Source organism: Cherax quadricarinatus, chromosome 53 (assembly GCF_038502225.1).
Source record: "Cherax quadricarinatus isolate ZL_2023a chromosome 53, ASM3850222v1, whole genome shotgun sequence".
Classification (NCBI taxonomy): Eukaryota; Metazoa; Arthropoda; class Malacostraca; order Decapoda; family Parastacidae; genus Cherax; species Cherax quadricarinatus.
In genome coordinates, this window is record NC_091344.1 from 14663251 (window position 1) to 14687606 (window position 24356).

At 42.3% G+C, this 24356-nt stretch overlaps 2 protein-coding genes across 5 annotated transcripts in view; one reads left to right on the forward strand and one right to left on the reverse strand.

Moving 5' to 3' along the window:
• The window catches only part of LOC128692322 (uncharacterized), a 28646-nt gene extending 19779 nt beyond the window's left edge, over positions 1-8867 (reverse strand). For 2 of the 4 annotated variants that reach the window (XM_053781417.2, XM_053781415.2), the window contains exon 1: positions 8545-8867. In XM_053781417.2, coding sequence (XP_053637392.1) covers positions 8545-8629 — 85 coding nt within the window. In that variant the 5' untranslated portion in view covers positions 8630-8867. Of the gene's footprint in view, positions 1-8240; positions 8367-8544 lie in introns of those variants that run through there. The other 2 variants (XM_053781416.2, XM_053781414.2) reach the window with 1 other exon arrangement.
• Positions 8209-24356, forward strand: part of LOC128692323 (cyclic AMP-dependent transcription factor ATF-4-like) — a 54109-nt gene continuing 37961 nt past the window's right edge. Inside the window, exons 1-2 of the mRNA XM_070096353.1 lie at positions 8209-8362; positions 9589-9766. The gene's annotated coding sequence lies outside the window, so the exon portion shown is untranslated. The remainder of the gene's footprint in view (positions 8363-9588; positions 9767-24356) is intronic.

Genomic DNA, 24356 nt, shown 5'->3' on the forward strand with positions numbered 1-24356 from the left:
CCTGCAGGAGGTCCAGTGGGACAGAGAACTGGCAGGAAAGCCAGTAAATGAAATGATGGAATATGTAACAACAAAATGCAAGGAGGCAGTGGAAAAGTTTATTCCCAAGGGCAACAGTAACAATGGGAAGACCTGAACGAGCCCTTGGTTTACCCGATGGTGTAAGGAGGCAAAAACAAAGTGCAATAGAGAATGGAAAAAGTACAGAAGGCAGAGAACACACGAAAATAGGGAGATCAGTCGCAGAGCCAGGAATGAGTATGCACAGGTAAGGAGGGAGGCCCAGCGACAGTATGAAAATGACATAGTATCGAGAATCAAGACTGACCCGAAACTGTTGTATAGCCACATCAGGAGGAAGACAACAGTCAAAGACCAGGTGATCAGATTAAGGACAGAAGGTGGAGAACTCACAAGAAATGATCAGGAGGTATGCGAGGAGCTGAACAGGAGATTTAAGGAAGTTTTTACAGTAGAGACAGGAAGGGCTGTGGGAAGACAGCACAGAAGGGAACATCAAGAGGGAATGTACCAACAAGTGTTGGATGACATACGAACAACTGAGGAGGAGGTGAAGAAGCTCTTAAGTGACCTTGACACCTCAAAGGCGATGGGACTGGACAACATCTCCCCATGGGTCCTTAGAGAAGGAGCAGAGATGCTGTGCGTGCCTCTAACCACAATCTTCAACACATCCCTTGAAACTGGGCAACTACCTGAGAAATGGAAGACAGCTAATGTAGTCCCCATATTTAAGAAAGGAAACAGAAACGAGGCACTAAACTACAGACCTGTGTCTCTGACATGTATTGTGTGCAAAGTCATGGAGAAGATTATCAGGAGGAGAGTGGTCGAACACCTGGAAAGGAACAAGATTATAAATGAAAACCAGCATGGGTTCATGGAAGGCAAATCCTGTATCACAAACCTCCTGGAGTTTTATGACAAGGTAACAGAAGTAAGACACGAGAGAGAGGGGTGGGTAGATTGTGTTTTCCTAGACTGCAGGAAGGCCTTTGACACAGTTCCCCACAAGAGATTAGTGCAGAAGCTGGAGGATCAGGCGCATGTAAAAGGGAGGGCACTGCAATGGATAAGGGAATACCTGACAGGGAGGCAGCAAAGAGTCATGGTACGTGAAGAGGTATCACAGTGGGCGCCTGTTATGAGCGGGGTCCCACAGGGGTCAGTTCTAGGACCAGTGCTATTTTTGATATATGTGAACGACATGATGGAAGGAATAGACTCTGAAGTGTCCCTATTCGCAGATGATGTGAAGTTGATGAGAAGAATTAAATCGGACGAGGATGAGGCAGGAATGCAAAGAGACCTGGACAGGCTGGACATGTGGTCCAGTAACTAGCTTCTCGAATTCAATCCAGCCAAATGCAAAGTCATGAAGATTGGGGAGGGGCAAAGAAGACCGCAGACAGAGTATAGGCTAGGTGGACAAAGACTACAGACCTCACTCAGGGAGAAAGACCTTGGGGTGACCATAACACCGAGCACATCACCGGAGGCACACATCAACCAAATAACTGCTGCAGCATACGGGCGCCTGGCAAACCTGAGAATAGCGTTCCGATACCTTAATAAGGAATCGTTCAAGACACTGTACACTGTGTATGTTAGGCCCATACTGGAGTATGCAGCACCAGTCTGGAACCCACACCTGGTCAAGCACGTCAAGAAGTTAGAGAAAGTACAAAGGTTTGCAACAAGGCTAGTCCCAGAGCTCAAGGGAATGTCGTACGAGGAAAGGTTAAGGGAAATCGGACTGACGACACTGGAGGACAGAAGGGTCAGGGGAGACATGATAACGACATACAAGATACTGCGGGGAATAGACAAGGTGGACAGAGATAGGATGTTCCAGAGAGGGGACACAGGGACAAGGGGTCACAACTGGAAGCTGAAGACTCAGACGAGTCACAGGGACGTTAGGAAGTATTTCTTCAGTCATAGAGTTGTCAGCAAGTGGAATAGCCTAGCAAGTGAAGTAGTGGAGGCAGGAACCATACATAGTTTTAAGAAGAGGTATGACAAAGCTCAGGAAGCAGAGAGAGAGGACCCAGTAGCGATCAGTGAAGAGGCGGGGCCAGGAGCTGAGTCTCGACCCCTGCAGCCACAATTAGGAGAGTACAGACACACACACACAAACACACACACACACACGTCTCGACCCCTGCAACCACAAATAGGTGAGTACACACTACAAGAAAGGGGACTACGCAAGCATGAAAAACTTCCTGAACGGGGTTCAGTGGGACAGAGAACTGGCAGGGAAGTCAGTAGACGAGATGATGGAATATGTGACAACAACGTACAAGGAAGCTGAGGAGAGGTTTGTACCCAAGAGTAACAGGAATAATGAAAAAGCCAGGATGAGCCTGTGGTTCACCCAAAGGTGCAGGGAAGCCAAAACCAAGTGTGCTAGGGAATGGAAGAAGTAAAGAAGGCAAAGGACCCAGGAGAATGAGGAGACTAGTCGTAGAGCCAGAGATGAATATGCACAGGTAAGATGGGAGGCCCAAAGGCAATATGAGAATGACATAGCAGCAAAAGCCAAATCTGACCCAAAGCTGTTGTACAGCCACATCAGGAGGAAAACAACAGTCAAAGACCAGGTAATCAGGCTGAGGAAGGAAGGAGGGGAGGTCACAAAAAACAACCGTGAAGTATGTGAGGAGCTCAACATGAGATTCAAAGATGTGTTAACAGAGGGGACAGAAGGGCCTCCAGAAAGGCAGAGAGGTGGGGTACACCACCAAGTGTTGGACACAATACATTCAACCGAGGAAGAAGTGAAGAGGCTGTTAAGTGAGCTACATACCTCAAAGGTGATAGGGCCGGAGCAGAGGTGCTTTTTGTACCACTAACAACTATCTTCAACACATCTATTGAAACAGGACGACTACTGGAAGTATGGAACACAGTAAATGTAGTCCCAATTTTTAAAAAAGGAGACAGACATGAAGCATTAAACAAAAGACCAGTGTCAATGACGTGTATAGTATGCAAGGTCATGGAGAAAATTATCAGAAGTGGTGGAGCACCTGGAAAGGAATGAGCTTATTAACGACAGCAAGCATGGTTTCAGGGACAGGAAATCCTGCATCACAAACCTACTGGAGTTCTATGACAGGCTGATGGCAGTAAGACAAGAGAGAGGGGGGTGGGTAGACTGCATTTTCTTGGACTGTAAGAAGGTGTTTGAAATAGTTCCACAGAAGAGATTAGTGCGGAAGCTGGAGGACCAGGCAGGGATAACAGGGAAGGCACTACAATGGATCAGGGAATACCTGTCAGGAAGACAACAGCGAGTCATGGTACGTGAAGAGGTGTCAGAGTGGGCGCCTGTAATGAGCAGGGTGCCACAGGGTTCAGTTCTAGGACCGGTGCTGTTTCTGGTATTTGTGAACTGCATGACGGAAGGAATAGACTCTGAAGTGTCCCTGTTTGCAGATAATGTGAAGCTGATGAGAATAACTCAATCGGACAAAGATCAGGCAGAACTACAGAGGGATCTGGACAGACTGCAGGCCTAGTCCAACAAATGGCTCCTGGAGTTCAACCCCACCAAATGCAAAATCATGAAGACTGGGGAAGAGCAAAGAAGACCACAGATGGAGTACAGTCTAGGGGGCCAGAGCCTACAAACCTCACTCAAGGAAAAGGATCTTGGTGTGAATATAACATTGGGCACATCTCCTGAGGTGCACATGAACCAAATAACTGCTGCAGCATACGGGCACCTGGCAAACCAAAAAACAGCATTCCAATATCTAAATAAGGAGTCATGCAGGACCCTGTACACTGTGTATGTTAGGCCCATATTGGAATATGCAGTGCCAGTCTGGAACCCTCACCTAACCAAGCATGTAAGGAAACTAGAGAAAGTGCAAAGGTTTGCAACAAGACTAGTCCCGGAGCTAAGGGGTATGTCCTATGAGAAGGTTAAGGGAAATCGACCTGATGACACTGGAAAACAGGAGATATAGGGGGATATAATAACGACATAAAATACTGAAAGGTATAGACAAGGTGGACAGGGACAGGATGTTCCAGAGATGGGACACAGCAACAAGGGGTCACAGTTGGAAGTTGAAGACTCAGATGAACCACAGGGATGTTAGGAAGTATTTCTTCAGTCAAAGAGTTGTCAGAAAGTGGAATAGCCTGGGTAGTGATGTAGTGGAGGCAGGATCCATACATAGCTTTAAGAAGAGGTATGCTAAAGCTCATGGAGCGGGAAGAGTGACCAGGTAACGGCCAGTTGAAGAGGTAGAGCAAGGAGCTGTGACTTGACCCCCACAACCACAACTACGCGAGTACACATACGTGTGCACGCACGCACACACACACACGCACGCATGCACACACACACACACACACACACACACACACACACACACACACACACACACACACACACACACACACAAACACACACACAAACACACACACACACACACACCAAGCACATCTCCAGAAGCACACATCAACCAGAGAACTGCTGCAGCATATGGGTGCCTGGCAAACCTGACACTAGCATTCTGATACCTAAGTAAGGAATCTTGCAAGACACTGTACAACGTGTACGTCAGGCCCATACTGGAGTATGCAGCACCAGTTTGGAACCCACACAGTGTCAAGCACATCAAGAAATTAGAGAAAGTGCAAAGTTTTGTAACAAGGTTAGTTCCAGAGCTAAGGGAAATGTCCTGCGAAGAAAGGTTAAAGGAAATCGGCCTGACGACATTGGAGGACAGGAGGGTTAGGGGAGACATGATAATGACATACAAAATACTGCGTGGAATAGACAAGGTGGACAGAGAGAGGATGTTCCAGAGAGGAGACACAGAAACAAGGGGTCACACTTGGAAGTTGAAGATTCAGATGAGTCAAAGGGATGTTAGGAAGTATTTCTTCAGTCATATAGTCAAGAAGTGGAACAGTCTGGCGAGTGATGTAGTGGAGGCAGGAACCATACATAGCTTTAAGACGAGGTATGATAAAGCTCATGGAGCAGGAAGAGAGAGGACCTAGTAGCGTTCAGTGAAGAGGCAGGGTCAGGAGCCGAGTGTCGACCCCTGCAACCACAATTAGGCGAGTACATGTATACACACACACACACACACACACACACACACACACACACACACACACACACACACACACATCAATCAGATAACTGCTGCAGCATATGGGCGCCTGGCAAACCTGAGAACAGCATTCCGACACCTTAGTAAGGAATCATTCAAGACACTGTACACCGTGTATGTCAGGCCCATACTGGAGTATGCAGCACCTGTTTGGAACCCGCACTTGATAAAGCACGTCAAGAAACTAGAGAAAGTACAAAGGTTTGCAACAAGGTTAGTTCCAGAGCTAAGGGGAATGTCCTATGAAGAAAGATTAAGGGAAATCGGCCTGACGACACTGGAGGACAGGAGGGTCAGGGGAGACATGATAACGACATATAAAATACTGCGTGGAATAGACAAGGTGGACAAGGACAGGATGTTCCAGGGAGGGGACACAGAAACAAGAGGCCACAATTGGAAGTTGAAGACACAAATGAGTCAGAGAGATAGTAGGAAGTATTTCTTCAGTCATAGAGTTGTAAGGCAGTGGAATAGCCTAGAAAATGACGTAGTGGAGGCAGGAACCATACACAGTTTTAAGACGAGGTTTGATAAAGCTCGTGGAGCGGGGAGAGAGAGGGCCTAGTAGCAACCGGTGAAGAGGCGGGGCCAGGAGCTAGGACTCGACCCCTGCAACCACAAATAGGTGAGTACAAATAGGTGAGTACACACACACTCACTCACACACACACACACACACACACACACACACACACACACACACACACACACACACACACGCTCGCTCACACACACGCTCGGTCACACACACGCTCGCTCACACACACGCTCGCTCACACACACGCTCGCTCACACACACGCTCGCTCACACACACGCTCGCTCACACACACGCTCGCTCACACACACGCTCGCTCACACACACGCTCGCTCACACACACGCTCGCTCACACACACGCTCGCTCACACACACGCTCGCTCACACACACGCTCACACACACACACACACACACACACACACACACACACACACACACACACACACACACACACTCACACACACACACACTCACACACACACACTCACACACACACACATTCACACACTCTCTCACACACTCACTCACTCACTCACACACACACTCACACACTCAAACACTCACACACTCACTCACACACTCACACACTCACTCACACACTCACTCACACACTCTCACTCACCAGGAGCTCGGACTCGACCCCGCAACCTCAACTAGGTGAGTACACTCACACACACACTCACTCTCCTCGTGTTGAGCTCAACACGAGATTCAAGAAAGTATTTACAGTAGAGATAGGAAGGGCTCTGGGAAGACAGCACAGAGGGGAACACCAACAAGGAATATACCAACAAGTGTTGGATGACATACACACAACGAAAGAGGAGGTGCAGAAGCTGCTAAGTGACCTAGATACCTCAAAGGCGATGGGACCGGACAACATCTCCCCGTGGGTCCTTAGAAAAGGAGCAGATATGCTGTGCATGCCACTACCCACAATCTTCAACATATCCCTTGAAACTGGGCAACTACCTGAGGTATGGAAGATGGCAAATGTAGTCCCCATTTTTAAGGAGACAGAAATGAGGCACTAAACTACAGACCAGTGTCTCTGATGTATGTAGTATGTGAAGTCACAGAGAAGATTATCAGGAGGAGAGTGGTGGAGCACCTGGAACGGAACAAGATTATAAACGACAACCAGCACGGATTCATGGAAGGCAAATCCTGTGTCACAAACCTTCTGGAGTTTTATGACAAAGTAACAGAAGTAAGACACGAGAGAGAGAGAGGTGGGTTGATTGCATTTGCCTGAACTGCAGGAAGGCCTTTGACACAGTTCCTCACAAGAGATAAGTGCAGAAACTGGAGAATCAGGCGTGTATAACAGGAAGGGCACTGCAATGGATCAGAGAATACCTGACAGGGAGGCAACAATGAGTCATGGTACGTGATGAGGTATCACAGTGGGCACCTGTGATGAATGGGGTTCCACAGGGGTCAGTCCTATGACCAGTGCTATTTTTGGTATATGTTTACCTGGAGTTTACCTGGAGAGAGTTCCGGGGGTCAACGCCCCCACGGCCCGGTCTGTGACCAGGCCTCCTGGTGGATCAGAGCCTGATATGTGAATGACATGATGGAAGGAATTGACTCAGAAGTGTCCAAGTTTGCAGATGATGTGAATAATACATAGCTGTAGATGAATGGAATCATCTGACAGGTGGAATCATGAGAATGAGCACCTTGGGTAGCTTTAATATTAGTGCAACTTTTATATTCAACATTTTTTTATTTTAATGCTCAAGCATTTCATTTTCATGTATCTGATTTACCCAGCTTATTTTTTTTTCCATTTCTTTGTATTGTAATTAATGTTCATACCTGTGACCAACCCAGTTAATGGTTACATTAATAATTACGTATGATATTTTAACTATCTAATACGTATTATAAGGACCCCAATAAAAATAAATCACTGACTTTTCTTTAGAGTAATCCTAGGTAACTTACTAGACAAATATGAGTGAGAAGTTTTGGGTTTGAGAATGACTTTTGAATGGGCCAACAGGCCTACTGCTACAGTACTTTTATTATAAGCATGGGCTGCTTTGGTCAATCTGTTTTACTGAAGTTAGGTTAAGCTTTAGTCACTCTCTTATACTGAAGTTAGGTTAAGTTCCTTAAGTAGCGTTGTTAGGTAAAACTTGTTTTTCCAGGAAGGCCATAACACTACATTGGTTATCAATATAGTAACTGAGAGGGTCCAGGACCCACCACTAAACTCTGGCAAGTACAACTTGGAGTACAAGCGAGTATAAGAAGGTAAGTATATGTAGATGAGTACATATGAGGGTAACCAGGTAAGTATACGTTATTGTAACTACACGAGTACAACCAAGTGAGTACATGTGAGTATATAAGTGAATACAACTAGGAAAACAGAAGAAAAGTAAAGAGAGTACAAGCTCAAACAGCCACGTGAGGACTGAGTGGAGTGGATGGAGTGGGCAGGGCAGGGCAGGCCAGCCACTTGTCACAGCCACGGTGGGCAGGACTCTACTTCTGCCCCAGGGAATCAATAAATTCCCTTGCCTGGGATAACAAGACGACATAATGCACCCCAGGACGGCATTCCCCGCGTAATCTCTGCAAGACTTGTCCCAAGAGACTGTGTGAACATCTTCAAAGATGCTGCCCAGGCTTGACAGGCCCAGGTAAACAAAGACTGGCAATGAGAAAATCATGGAGGCATTAGAAAGCCTCCCGGTACCCGTCCTCTCCTCTTTTATCTAATAAAACTTTATTATGAAGGCATCTCGCGTTGCCACGAGTGGAGGGAATAAAATTCGTATGCGAATTGAGAAGATTATGACGCCGAGTGGAATATAGTGCTTACCTTTGATGATTTCCTTGTAGAAATCAGATGCTCCCTGGTGAACAAGGCTGTAGTAGAGACTGATGTACTTGGCGTCTCCAGACATGTGAAAAAATCATAGAAAAACTCGCACAGACTCACAAGGGCCCCTCCCACAACACACATACACCCTCCTAGCACCTTCTCCAGCCCTGTATTCCTTCAATATCGCCTTCAAATTCGCTTCATCAAGGCAGCAGATTTTTATTTCTTTTTTGTAGCTTTTTTTTTACGTTTATTTTTACCCTATGGATTTTATGACATCATTTGTTGTGAGGAGGTAAGCCCCGCCCACGTCTGCCCGCCGGCCAATCACAGCTCAACTTCTCTCCGATCAATTATACCTGGGTATTTTTATATATTTTTTCACTAAATATATACATAACTTCTTAGTTACTATAACCATTCAATATTCCCTTCAATCTCGAATATTTAGATCGTAAAATGCGGAAAATTTCGGAGTTTAATTTTAAATTCGAAACTTATGGAAAAATTAATAATGTTGTCCGCAAATTAATGTGAGCGATGGTTACGTTAAGGTGAGATTCATTCACTTGATGTAACTAGCAGAAAGTGAGATAATATATTAACGATACGTCGAAGCCATGAGCAAATTATATTGCATAAGCTGATGCAAGCAAAGCTTACTTTGTTTTACTTCGGATCGCATATAACTCTATCTGTTTATTATTTAAATTTTTATATATTTTTTTGGAAATGTAAGTAGTCATATGAAGAGTAATTAAAATGTTTATGTTCTGTAAATTAAATATTTACCGCTTGGGCTTCAGTAGTTAACAATAAATCATAATTGTAGGGATAAATAATCCAAAGTCAAATTACATTCCAAAACGCAGCACCGTCATAACAGTGATATTAATGCGTTCAACAAACTAGTTTCTCGGTTATATTTTCTTTTCTTTTCATATGATTAACATATAATACCTTTAGAGTTTAAATATGTCATAAAATACTACATTAAGCAAAACTAATTTATAAATGTATGTATTTTATCTTTATTTTCAGTGCGGAGTAATACGAGTGAGGCTGGTGAAAGTGATGTTGGCTGGACCTCTCAGTTTCCCCACATGTCGACTAGAAGAGAGTACTATAATATACCTTCTGTGTTATCATTGCCAATATGATAGCTTAAACGGACCAAAACTCACGCGCCCTGCGCGCAGTACAACGCAAACATGATGGAGTAAGTATTGTTTCAGGAATTTGTTTAATAGTGGAAAAAAGTTAAAATATTAAGTGGTGTCTCGGGTCTGGTGTGCTTGATGGCGGACTGGTAAGAGGCAGATCAGTTATCTGCCGCAGGCATATCTGCTCTTCCTCGCCTTATCTTAATGCATATGACTTAAACAGATATCTTTAATTCTGTCACTTCAAAATAAGCTTTAATAAATAAATGTACATAATAGATTTAACGATAATGGTTATTTGGGACCAGTAGCAGCTACTGCGCACTTCATCCCATCTGACCATTTTATTAATTTAGCAGCTGTATTACCTTTGTGGGTTTAGCACTTAGTTTTGATTGTTGTAATAATTTATTTTTATATTTTATTTTAAAAAACATACATTAAACAAAAGTATACAGAATCAGATCATCGACAGTCATCATTGTTTAAACACTGCAATATCCAGTAATGTGAAATATATACACTCCATGCAGCTGATAGATGTATACTGCCATTATACATAATTCCATTACAACAAAATATAAATGCAAATTAGACAAAATACAGAATCCTCTTACCCCTTCCCATCTGCAAATTCCAATATACACACAGTAAAATTACATGCCGCAAAAATGCAAGCAGTATAACTACCCCCCGACCTATTTACCCCAATTCACCAAAATGTACAACATTTCACCATTGTCAGTTTAACTTATAAACTAACCAAACTAATTTAAACCTAAGAATATATAATGACAATAACAACTCTACAGTAGTGAAAAAAGTCAGCTGCTATCCTAACATTTTAAATGTTTTATCAAAAAACATTTTACAGTGTATACATAGTGCTATACATAAGCTCACTGGAGCCAAGACACCAACAGTCCTAACAGGTAAAATACAATACCAAATACATAACAGTACCACAATAAATACTCATGCCACCGACTATAGCCATGTCCCATCCCCTATACCCTATCCACCTTTCACATATTTGCTTTCCTACATATACACGAAACGCGCGTATATTATACCTAAGCTTGTACAACTAACAACATGTAGGGCACACAGTGACTTACAATGTTCGTCAAGATTCAAAAACACCCTAACATAAAATGAAAAATACAGCTCTGTTTTAGGTCTCATATATATGAGGGAAAAACTCCATCAAAATTATAGTGCATATAAAGCAGTACTTTGTTATAACATAAATCAGTGACAACCGCCAGATATCCTCACAACATAAATTCAAAGGTTAATTAACACGTGATAACAGAGTCCTCTACAAAACCCAGGCATCCCCAGGTGCACAGGGCAACAAGCATAAGCGAAGTATGTTAAGTGGAACACAATACATGTAAAGCATACCATTCAATAGAGACTCTACAACACTATAATGGATAACTAATCATACAAAAGCAGACATGTTTATTATTGCAACTTAGATAAATAACACAACCAACGTTGCAACTAATGCAACTGGCGAAGCCATTGCTCATCCACACCAAACATCCTCCCCTCCCCCCCTCCCGGCGCATCCACCCTTATCATACTACTACTACTCAGTCCACTTTCACGCCAGATCATCGCTGTCAACCAGCCCATTGCCATCCTGTTCCAATTAATCCATGAAGTTTTACCACCGTCATACTGCAATACCCCTCAGGAAAAAATGCAACCCACCTACTACCATAGACACTTCTGTTTCTGCACATTGTTCTATAAAAATGTGCAGCCAACGTCCTGATCTTACCAGTGCCCCGTACCTCACACATTCCCCAGGACATGTACAAATAGTCCACGATGATATATCTTAACGGTCGTGCCACATCTAGTGTCACCCCCATCCACGTCAAGGAGTAACGCCCTTAACATAGCCACCCTCCCCCCTCCCAACATCCCGAAAACACCTCGCATCCACAACCTTACCTCTTCTAGGGATGGACAAAAAAAACACTGCGTGAAAAGCCGTTTCTTCATCACCACAATGCACGCAGGTTGCATCCTCAACAAAACCCATTTTCCATAAAATTACCTTAGACGCCAGGATCCCCATCATAAATCTATACACCACCTCCCGTGCCTTGGCTGGTATACGAAGCCGCCGGAATTCCTCCCAAATTACCTTCCAATTATATATGGGATAAATCTCCACCCCTGACAATGCTTCCTGGGTTAGGTTAGGGTAATTATTAAGGGTACAATGACCTGGGGTGTGTAGCAACCTGGTACTGTAGTTTTAACCCTTTCAGGGTCCACAGACCCTCTCAGAGACTTGTTCTCAGGTCCCCCAATTTAAAAAAAAAAATTCTTGTGAGAAGATAGAGGATCTTTTCCTGATCATAACAACACCAAAAGTATGAAATTTGATGGAAAACTTAGGGAATTATGCTCTCGCGAAGTTAGCTGTCTCAACGATGTTTACACATCGGCGATTTTGCCCACTTTGAGCCCTATTTTCGGCCAGTTCCAGTGTACTTATCGACAAAAAATCATACCTATTTAGCTAGGACTCCATTTTTTCTATCGAATGAGTACAAGAAACCACCTATTTACCGATTTCAACTATCCAATAAAGTGGTCGGAATTTAGCAATTTTGCCAATTTCACACAAATTTCAAAAGATGCTAATTTCCAAATAGGGTCCAGAATAAAGAAGAAACACATTCCTGGCACTAAAATAACATTTCCTCTGTTCATTAGTCACGTCCCCACGCCCCTCTTACATTCTTTTGCTTTCCATTTTGAATTTTTATTCTCGCAAAAAATAGAAGATTTACTGTTACGCAGACTACTGCATTAGTGTAGAAATAGTATAAAGAATATCGGTGCACTTGTGAAAGAATATTAGACTCGCCAGTTGACGTGTATTGGATGCTTAGCGTGATTTGTTTACTTTTGAACTTTGGTAAAAATCGAACATTTCTGCTTTGAGCTCAATTTCAAGGTACTTTTCATTGTAAAACCAGTCAAAATCATCTCAATTTGTGTAATATGTCTTCCATTCTATAAAATGAGACCAGGAAAACTAGAATACAATAATAAATACCATAGGAAAATACAAAGTCGCTGTTTTAATCCAAAAACACGGTCAGTTTTTTTTTCTCATTACGCACTGTGTGCTGCAGGATTTTTTTTACACTGTGTACACACCACATAGGGGTTTTGGCATGTTGCACTTAACTGTATTCATTTGTACTACTCTGTATCATGTTCAAATTAATAAATAAATAAAGACCCATTCTTTCAAATGTAGGCCTACCAGCTTTCTCTCACTAGATTTGAAGGCACTAGAATTTATGAGTACTAGTACATCAAGGACCCTGGCACGTAAGCCGTACTAGTACGCCCGAAATCCTGAAAGGGTTAAGAAGTGTAGTGGCATAGTGTTGTAAGGCATGGCAAGGCTGCAAGTTCAGACAAGCATGCGGCTGAAGAATTCGTGCATGAATTCAACGAGTACATAGAGGCTGAAGAATTCGTCCCCCAACAAGTGTTCATTTGTGACAAAATGGGCCTCTTTTGGAAGAAAATACCAAAGAGGACCTACATCACCCAGGAGGAAAAGGCACTGCGAGGACACAAGCCTGTGAGAGATAGGCTAACTTTTGTTCTCTGGTAACGCTATTGGGGATTTCAAAGTGAAGCCTTTACTCGTGTATCACTCTGAAAATCCCCGGGTGTTCAAGAAAAACAATGCCATGAAGAGTGAATTGTGTGTAATGTGGAAGGCTAACAATAAGGCATGGGCCATGAGGCTAATTTTCATTGACTGGGTCAGTGAAGTGTTTGGTCCGAGTGTGAAGAAATACCTCCTGGAAAATAAATTGCCACAAGTTCCTGCTGGCACTGGACAATGCTCCTGCTCATCCTCCAGACTTGGAAGATCTATTGTTTGAGGAGTGTAATTTCATCACAGTGAAGTTCTTGCCCCCTAATACCACTACTCTCATCCAGACCCAGAATGGGTCACATAACCAGAGACCAAACAAAACATTACTCGTCAATCCTAACCAGCCTGATAAGATGGGCAAAAAAATTGTATTATGAGAACAGATTATCCAACTTATGAGGTGATATAAAAAAGACCTGGAAAACCCTATCAGAAATTCTAGGAACAAAAAAGATATCAAGAAATAGTGAAATAAAATTAGCAAAATCAGATGAACCCCAACTCCCACCAACAGAAACAGCAAACAGACTCAATGATTTCTTCTCCACTATAGGACAAAAACTTGCCAATAAAATCCCAAGCTCAGATACCCCACCAAATGACTACCTCACTGGCAACTACCCTAACACACTGTTCCTAGCTCCGACTAACCCATACGAAGTCTCCCTTATTATCAACACTAAAAAACAAGGCAGGAGATTTAAATACCCTACCACCCTTATACAAAAGTGTCACAAGTGCTATCACCAATCATTGCAACACTTTAACAAATCCATTGAGTCCTCCACCTTCCCTACAGTTCTCAAAATAGCAAGGGTCACCCCGATCCATGAAGGAGACCAAACAGAGTTGAATAACTATAGGCCAATATCCAATTTACACCCTCTCTCAAAAATCTTCGAAAAATTAATTCATAAACGAATCTACTCCTACCTCATCTCCCAAAACATACTCAACCCCTGCCAATTTGGATTCAGGCCTAATAAAAATACTAATGATGCTATTATACACATGCTAGAACATATATACACTGCAATAGAGAAAAAAGAAGTCCCACTGGGGGTCTTCATTGACTTACGTAAAGCTTTTGATACAGTTGACCATGACTTGCTCCACATAAAATTGTCACACTGGGATAAGAGGGCACTCCCTCAACTACCTCAAGTCATACCTCAGCAACAGAAGCCAATATGTGTACACAAATGGGGCAAACTCTTCTGCACAACCAGTTACAGTTGGTGTCCCACAGGGAAGTGTCCTTGGCCCTCTTCTCTTTCTCCTATACATAAATGACCTACCAAATGCTTCGCAATTACTCAAACCCACACTATTTGCAGATGACACTACATACGTCTTCTCTCACCCGAGCCCAGTCATGCTAGCCAATACTGTAAATACCGATTTACAGAAAATATCTACCTGGATGAGGACTAACAAACTTGCACTAAACATTGACAAAACCTACTTCATTCAGTTTGGTAACAGAGCTACAGATGTCCCTCTTAACATAATGATAAACGGATCACCTATCACAAAGCTAACAGAGGGAAAATTCTTAGGAATCCACCTTGATAATAGACTCAAATTTCATACACACATACAACAAATTTCTAGGAAAATTTCCAAGACCGTAGGCATACTATTGAAGATACGGTACTATGTTCCACAGTCAGCCCTCCTGGCCCTATATCACACTCTTATTTACCCCTATCTCACCTATGGAATTTGTGCATGGGGCTCAACAACAATTAACCATCTCAGACCACTAATTACCCAACAAAAGACTGCAGTCAGAATGATGATAAATTCCCACGACAGGCAGCACACTCCACCAATATTCAAAGCACTAAACCTACTCACCATCCAAAACATCCATACTTATTACTGCACCTATTGCATACATAGAACACTTAACTCTGATATTAACCCTCCCCTCAAACATCTCATTGCCAACCTAAACAGAACACATGACCATAACACAAGGCACAGATCACTCTTTGATGTTCCTCGTGTCCATCTCACGCTATGCAAAAACTCAATGCACATAAAAGGCCCTAAAATCTGGAATTCATTACCTGTAAATATAAAAGAAACACTACTTGTTTATAAATTCAAGTCTCTTCTCAAAGATCACTTACTCACCCAAAACCAAATAAATGCTGAATAACTGAACCTTATAAATTGTATATCTTAAATGTTTCTCACAATTATATCCCATAAATGTTAAACCTCAGACCCAATCTAACTTTGTTATTTTTTAAATACACTACCTAACAGGATACTCCATTCTTCTGAATGTACAGCAATGCATGCAACCATATGACCTGTCTTTGTAATACTCATTTGTGCTTTATTGTTATCTGTTTACAGTAATGTTTTATCACTGATTACATCATTGCTTAGTTAATCTTAAGTTAATTTTAAGCCTGCCCGTAATGCTATGCATACAAGTGGCTTTGGCATGCTGCTCTTACCTGTATTTTTTTGTACCTCTGTATGTATGTTCAAATTATTAAATAAATTAAATAAAAAATTTCAAACTTCAAAAAACTCTACACCAAAGCAGTGTTTCAAGGGTGCTTTGAAGTGACCTCGGATGCTGAATTGACCCTAAGAGTGTTCTGGAGGAATCACTTCAGTATCCTCAATTGCATAACCCTTATTGATAAGGCTTGGCAGGGAGTGACTTCCGGGACTTTGAACTCTGCTTGGAGAAAATTGTGGCCAGAATGTGTCCAAGAGAAGGATTTTCAAGGGTTTGAGGCTGACCCTGAGGACCCTATGCCTATTATGGAATGTATTGCATTTTTGGGGAAGTCCATGGGGTTGGATGTGAGTAGCAAGGATGTGGAAAAGTTGGAGGGGGGTCACAGGGAAGTGCTAACCACTGAAGAGCTGCAAGACCATCTGGAACAGCAACAGACTGCAGCTAAGGATATTGCTTCAGCGGAGGAGGAAGAGAGGGGGAAGACTTTGCTGCCTTCAGTGATTAAGGACGTGTGCAAAGTGGGTTGAGCTGCAAAGTTTTGCAGAGAATTATCACCCTAACAAAACTGTTGCAAGCAATGTCTGCAACATGTTCAGTGGCTGTCTTGTCCCATTTTAGGGAAATCTTAGACTCCAGAAACATTGCTCTCTGGACAGATTTTTTACTGCAACAGGGGTCCAGTGCCAGTAAGGTGCAGTGATAAGATAAGATAAGATTTCGTTCGGATTTTTAACTCCGGAGGGTTAGCCATCCAGGATAACCCAAGAAAGTCAGTGCGTCACCGAGGACTGTCTAACTTATTTCCATTGGGGTCCTTAATCTTGTCCCCCAGGATGCGACCCACACCAGTCGACTAACACCCAGGTACCTATTTGCTGCTAGGTGAACAGGACAACAGGTGTAAGGAAACGTGTCGGAATGTTTCCACCCGCCGGGAATCGAACCCGGGCCCTCCGTGTGTGAAGCGGGAGCTTTAGCCACCAGGCCACGGGGCCACACTCATGTGCAACACAATAACTGCACAAACATTATCACCATTATAATGTTTACAAAACTTGTTTACATAAATACAAAAAATTGTTTATTACTATTGTTCTATATTTTTTTTTTTTATTAACACTGGCCGATTCCCACCACAGCAGGGTGGCCCGAAAAAGAAAAACTTTCACCATCATTCACTCCATCACTGTCTTGCCAGAAGAGTGCTTTACACTACAGTTTTTAAACTGCTACATTAACACCCCTCCTTCAGAGTGCAGGCACTGTACTTCCCATCTCCAGGACTCAAGTCCTGGAGGTGGACATGTTCCTAGAAGTTCTGCAGCTTGTGGAACGGAAATATAAACACATGTGCAGTATAATGTGATCCTTTATTGACTACGTTTCGCCCACACAGTGGGCTTTTTCAAGTCACAAACAGAACTACCTGGGGTGGAAAGAACGCGAGTATTTATAGTCAGGTTCAGAGTGCTGAGGTCAGGTGGAGAATGCTGCATCTGATGATGTACCGAGTGAGGCTATAGAGTCTAAAATCTTGGGTAGCTTGGAAAGGAGATTGGACAAGTTTGTGAGCAGACCTTCTACAGTGTTCTTATGTGGGATAGCGATGAAGAAGCTTCTTGGCAAGTGGTTCAGCTATGTTAAAGAAGCCACTATTCTGGTTGAAGTTGTCGGATATAGAAATAAGTCAATAAAGGATCACATTATACTGCATATGTGTTTATATTTCCATTGTGTCGGTATTTTATACCATTTATTTCCAGCTTGTGGAACTCTGAAACATGGTTTCATACACAATGGTGTTTTACCCTCCTCACATAAAACGAGTGTCTCTGCATTTTTGTGGGCTTTTTTTTTTTATGTGCACAGACAAAACACCTCGTCTGAGCAGTTTTTCGAAGTAGTAGCAGGCAGTTGTGTTAGGTAGTTATCCTAGGTAAATCGTCGGGTGTCATTCCTTCCTTCCTTACTTTCATCTCGTCCTTCCTTCCTCTCTTCCTTCCGCCCTTCTTTCTGGTTTCTATAATATATATAGTCACTGGACACTTTCCTAGAACTGCTATTATCATTTGGAAACTTGGTGTTGTGTGTGTGGAGACTTGTAAATGTGTTGAGTCAGGGTGTGGCTGCTGTCGCAATGACAAATTATATCATCACTCACTACCCTTACTGCCTGTCAACACTCATGGGGTCCCATGTCTTCTTCCCCATTGTCCTTCCTTTCTTCCTACCTTCCTTCCTCTCATCTCTTCCTTTCTTTTTCTTTCTTCCTTCCTTCCATCTCGTATCCTAGGCATTGCTTTAGGTCACAAACTCCTCAAAGCCATAAAATTCATCTTCAGACACACTTCCATCTGTTAGAGCTATCACTTGGGAAGAGAAAAGTCCCAGATTTGCCGGATATTTCTTACTGCTAGGCATGCTGAACAAGGACTCTGAAGTGGCTCCCCAATTTTTTTTTATACTGCACACATTGACCATGGAGACTCATTCTCTCACATGTGGGCCTACCAGCTTTCTCCCACTTGATTTGAAGCCATTAGAATTATTGTTTATAGAGGGGCCACAGATATATCAGATCACTTTCTAGTTGTAGCTACACTGAGAGTAAAAGGTAGATGGGATACAAGGAGAATAGAAGCATCAGGGAAGAGAGAGGTGAAGGTTTATAAACTAAAAGAGGAGGCAGTTAGGGTAAGATATAAACAGCTATTGGAGGATAGATGGGCTAATGAGAGCATAGGCAATGGGGTCGAAGAGGTATGGGGTAGGTTTAAAAATGTAGTGTTAGAGTGTTCAGCAGAAGTTTGTGGTTACAGGAAAGTGGGTGCGGGAGGGAAGAGGAGCGATTGGTGGAATGATGATGTAAAGAGAGTAGTAAGGGAGAAAAAGTTAGCATATGAGAAGTTTTTACAAAGTAGAAGTGATGCAAGGAGGGAAGAGTATATGGAGAAAAAGAGAGAGGTTAAGAGAGTGGTGAAGCAATGTAAAAAGAGAGCAAATGAGAGAGTGGGTGAGATGTTATCAACAAATTTTGTTGAAAATAAGAAAAAGTTTTGGAGTGAGATTAACAAGTTAAGAAAGCCTAGAGAACAAATGGATTTGTCAGTTAAAAATAGGAGAGGAGAGTTATTAAATGGAGAGTTAGAGGTATTGGGAAGATGGAGGGAATATTTTGAGGAATTGTTAAATGTTGATGAAGATAGGGAAGCTGTGATTTTGTGTATAGGGCAAGGAGGAATAACATCTTGTAGGAGTGAGGAAGAGCCAGTTGTGAGTGTGGGGGAAGTTCGTGAGGCAGTAGGTAAAATGAAAGGGGGTAAGGCAGCCGGGATTGATGGGATAAAGATAGAAATGTTAAAAGCAGGTGGGGATATAGTTTTGGAGTGGTTGGTGCAATTATTTAATAAATGTATGGAAGAGGGTAAGGTACCTAGGGATTGGCAGAGAGCATGCATAGTTCCTTTGTATAAAGGCAAAGGGGATAAAAGAGAGTGCAAAAATTATAGGGGGATAAGTCTGCTGAGTATACCTGGTAAAGTGTATGGTAGAGTTATTATTGAAAGAATTAAGAGTAAGACGGAGAATAGGATAGCAGATGAACAAGGAGGCTTTAGGAAAGGTAGGGGGTGTGTGGACCAGGTGTTTACAGTGAAACATATAAGTGAACAGTATTTAGATAAGGCTAAAGAGGTCTTTGTGGCATTTATGGATTTGGAAAAGGCGTATGACAGGGTGGATAATGGGGCAATGTGGCAGATGTTGCAAGTGTATGGTGTAGGAGGTAGGTTACTGAAAGCAGTGAAGAGTTTTTACGAGGATAGTGAGGCTCAAGTTAGAGTATGTAGGAAAGAGGGAAATTATTTCTCAGTAAAAGTAGGCCTTAGACAAGGATGTGTGATGTCACCGTGGTTGTTTAATATATTTATAGATGGGGTTGTAAGAGAAGTAAATGCGAGGGTCTTGACAAGAGGCGTGGAGTTAAAAGATAAAGAATCACACACAAAGTGGGAGTTGTCACAGCTGCTCTTTGCTGATGACACTGTGCTCTTGGGAGATTCTGAAGAGAAGTTGCAGAGATTGGTGGATGAATTTGGTAGGGTGTGCAAAAGAAGAAAATTAAAGGTGAATACAGGAAAGAGTAAGGTTATGAGGATAACAAAAAGATTAGGTGATGAAAGATTGAATATCAGATTGGAGGGAGAACGTATGGAGGAGGTGAATGTATTCAGATATTTGGGAGTGGACGTGTCAGCGGACGGGTCTATGAACGATGAGGTGAATCATAGAATTGATGAGGGAAAAAGAGTGAGTGGTGCACTTAGGAGTCTGTGGAGACAAAGAACTTTGTCCCTGGAGGCAAAGAGGGGAATGTATGAGAGTATAGTTTTACCAACGCTCTTATATGGGTGTGAAGCATGGGTGGTGAATGTTGCAGCGAGGAGAAGGCTGGAGGCAGTGGAGATGTCATGTCTGAGGGCAATGTGTGGTGTGAATATAATGCAGAGAATTCGTAGTTTGGAAGTTAGGAGGAGGTGCGGGATTACCAAAACTGTTGTCCAGAGGGCTGAGGAAGGGTTGTTGAGGTGGTTCGGACATGTAGAGAGAATGGAGCGAAACAGAATGACTTCAAGAGTGTATCAGTCTGTAGTGGAAGGGAGGCGGGGTAGGGGTCGGCCTAGGAAAGGTTGGAGAGAGGGGGTAAAGGAGGTTTTGTGTGCGAGGGGCTTGGACTTCCAGCAGGTATGCATGAGCGTGTTTGATAGGAGTGAATGGAGACAAATGGTTTTTAATACTTGACGTGCTGTTGGAGTGTGAGCAAAGTAACATTTATGAAGGGGTTCAGGGAAACCGGCAGGCCTGACTTGAGTCCTGGAGATGGGAAGTACAGTGCCTGCACTCTGAAGGAGGGGTGTTAATGTTGCAGTTTAAAAACTGTAGTGTAAAGCACCCTTCTGGCAAGACAGTGATGGAGTGAATGATGGTGAAAGTTTTTCTTTTTCGGGCCACCCTGCCTTGGTGGGAATCGGCCAGTGTGATAATAACAAAAATAATAATACATCGAAAACATTGGCTCATAAGACGTATACTGTATATATGGCTGAAACGGTCAGAGGGTTAATGTTACACTATCGCTGGCTGGCACTATAGCCTTTATTGACTCCTGCTGCTTTGTCATACATATCGTAGAATCACTGAAGAATTCTATCATGTTTCTCACCATCTTTATCAAAAGGCTGGCACTCGGAACTTGATTTGGCCCCCATGGTGGCTTATTTAGCAGTCACAAGTACAAAAAACAGTGGATTATTACAAAATGTTTTGGATGAATGTGCCTAGTAATGTTTACTCAATGAGTAACAAAGGCAGACTGAGTCACAAACATACGAGTGGATGCGTCTGATACGTATGATTTCTGGGTGGAGGTACGAAATCCAGACCAAAATTTCACCCAGAAAAGTGGTCTAAATCCAAAATGTAAGATATTCGGTGTGTGTGAAATCCGGAGTTCCACTGTACTTCAAAATGCACCTCGACTGAAAATATAACTTCTCTGTTCATCTATTGTCCATCCCTTGTGACTGAGTGTCCACCACAGCCATTTTTTCTTCATAGCAGCAGTCAATTCTCTCTACTGGCTTTCTGGCAGTTCTGCCAACTTCAAGGAGGTGTTGTGAAACAGTTGAAGAATCAACATTTACACCAACTGAAGCCAAATCTCTCTCTAGATCTTTACTGGTTTTCTTGGTATCCTTCATTTCATTTCTTATGATAACTTTGTTATTGTGAGGTGTTGTATTGAATTTTCTTCCACATTTTCCTCAATGCAGTGCTCCACAATCACCAGCGTCATCAGGTCTTTTCAGAATAACCCAATAGTTGACTTTGCAAGACTCCCATTTTATGCAATCTGTCTGATACTCAAATCATTAAGTTTTCTAAGAGTTATGATACTTGCATGCTTTCTTGGTGTAACATCCGTCACAAATTTCAACAGTAGTCATGAATTGAAGGGGGGAATTTGGCAAAACCACATTCACTCAGTGTGTACTTGCAGAAATAGCCTTACAGAACAGCAGCTGTTGTAGCACTGATGAGTCGGAGTAACATCATAGCTGGATAGTTCCAGGAGTCGGTTGCAAACTCATCTGAAAAGAAAAGAACCAAAACTACATTATTATAATAATCAAGGGAGACTGCTAAACTTGTAGGGATTATACAGCTCCTGTGGGAGGGGTGGGGGGAGGATGGAAGGTATTTATTTATTTATTTATTTATTTAGTAATTTTAGCGTACATACAGAGGTACAAAAAAATACAGGTAAGAGCAGCATGCCAAAGCCACTTATATGCATAGCATTACGGGCTGGCTTAAAATTAACTTAAGATTAACTAAGCAATGATGAAATCAGTGATATAACATTATTGTAAACAGATAACCATAAAGCACAAATGAGTATTACAAAGACAGGTCATATGGTTGCATGCATTGCTGTACATTCAGTCGAATGGAGTATTCTGTTAGGTAGTGTATTTAAAAAAATAACAAAGTTAGATTGGGTCCTAGGTTTAACATTTGTGATATAATTGTGAGTAACATTTAGGATATACAATCTAAGGTTCAGTTATTCAGTATTTATTTGGTTTTGAGTGAGTAAGTGATCTTTGAGAAGAGACTTGAATTTATAAACAGGTAGTGTTTCTTTTATATTTACAGGTAATGAATTCCAGATTTTAGGGCCTTTTATGTGCATTGAGTTTTTGCATAGCGTGAGATGGACACGAGGAACATCAAAGAGTGATCTGTGCCTTGTGTTATGGTCATGTGTTCTGTTGAGGTTGGCAAGGAGATGTTTGAGGGGAGGGTTAATATCAGAGTTAAGTGTTCTATGTATGTAATAGATGCAATAATAAGTATGGATGTTTTGTATGGTGAGTAGGTTGAGTGTTTTGAATATTGGTGGAGTGTGCTGCCTGTAGTGAGAATTTATCATTATAACTGCAGCCTTTTGTTGGGTAATTAGTGGTCTGAGATGGTTAATTGTTGTTGAGCCCCATGCACAAATTCCATAGGTGAGATAGGGGTAAATAAGAGAGTGATAAAGGGCCAGGAGGGCTGACTGTGGAACATAGTACCGTATCTTCGATAGTATGCCTACAGTCTTTGAAATTTTCTTAGAAATTTGTTGTATATGTGTATGAAATTTGAGTCTATCAAGGTGGATTCCTAAGAATTTTCCCTCTGTTAGCTTTGTGATAGGTGATCTGTTTATCGTTATGTCAAGAGGTACATCTGTAGCTCTGTTACGAAACTGAATGAAGTAGGTTTTGTCAATGTTTAGTGTAAGTTTGTTAGTCCTCATCCAGGTAGATATTTTCTGTAATTCGGTGTTTACAGTATTGGCTAGCGTGACTGGGCTCGGGTGAGAGAAGACGTATGTAGTGTCATCTGCAAAAAGTGTGGGTTTGAGTAATTGCGAAGCATTTGGTAGGTCATTTATGTATAGGAGAAAGAGAAGAGGGCCAAGGACACTTCCCTGTGGGACACCAACTGTAATTGGTTGAGCGGAAGAGCTTGCCCCATTTGCGTACACATATTGGCTTCTGTTGCTGAGGTATGACTTGAGGTAGTTGAGGGAGTGCCCTCTAATACCATAGTGTGACGATTTTACGTGGAGCAAGTCATGGTCAACTGTATCAAAAGCTTTACGTAAGTCAATGAAGATCCCCAGTGGGACTTCTTTTTTCTCTATTGCAGTGTATATATGTTCTAGCATGTGTATAATAGCATCATTAGAATTTTTATTAGGCCTGAATCCAAATTGGCAGGGGTTGAGAATGTTTTGGGAGATGAGGCAGGAGTAGATTCGTTTATGAATTAATTTTTCGAAGATTTTTGAGAGAGGCTGTAAATTGGATATTGGCCTATAGTTATTCAACTGTTTGGTCTCCTCCTTTATGGATCGGGGTGACCCTTGCTATTTTGAGAGCTGTAGGGAAGGTGGAGGATTCAATGGATTTGTTAAAGAGTGTTGCAATGATTGGTGATAGTACTTGTGACACTTTTTTGTATATAAAGGGTGGTAAGGTATTTAAATCTCCTGCCTTGTTTTTTAGTGCATTGATAATAAGGGAGACTTCGTATGGGTTAGTCGGAGCTAGGAACAGTGTGTTCGGGCAGTTGCCAGTAAGGTAGTCATTTGGTAGGGTATCTGAGCTTGGGATTTTATTGGCAAGGTTTTGTCCTATAGTGGAGAAGAAATCATTGAGTCAGTTTGCTGTTTCTGTTGGTGGGAGTTGGGGTTCATCTGATTTTGCTAATTTTATTTCGCTATTTCGTGATATCTTTTTTGTTCCCAGAATTTCTGATAGGGTCTTCCAGGTCTTTTTTATATCACCTCGTAAGTTGGATAATCTGTTCTCATAATACAATTTTTTTGCCCATC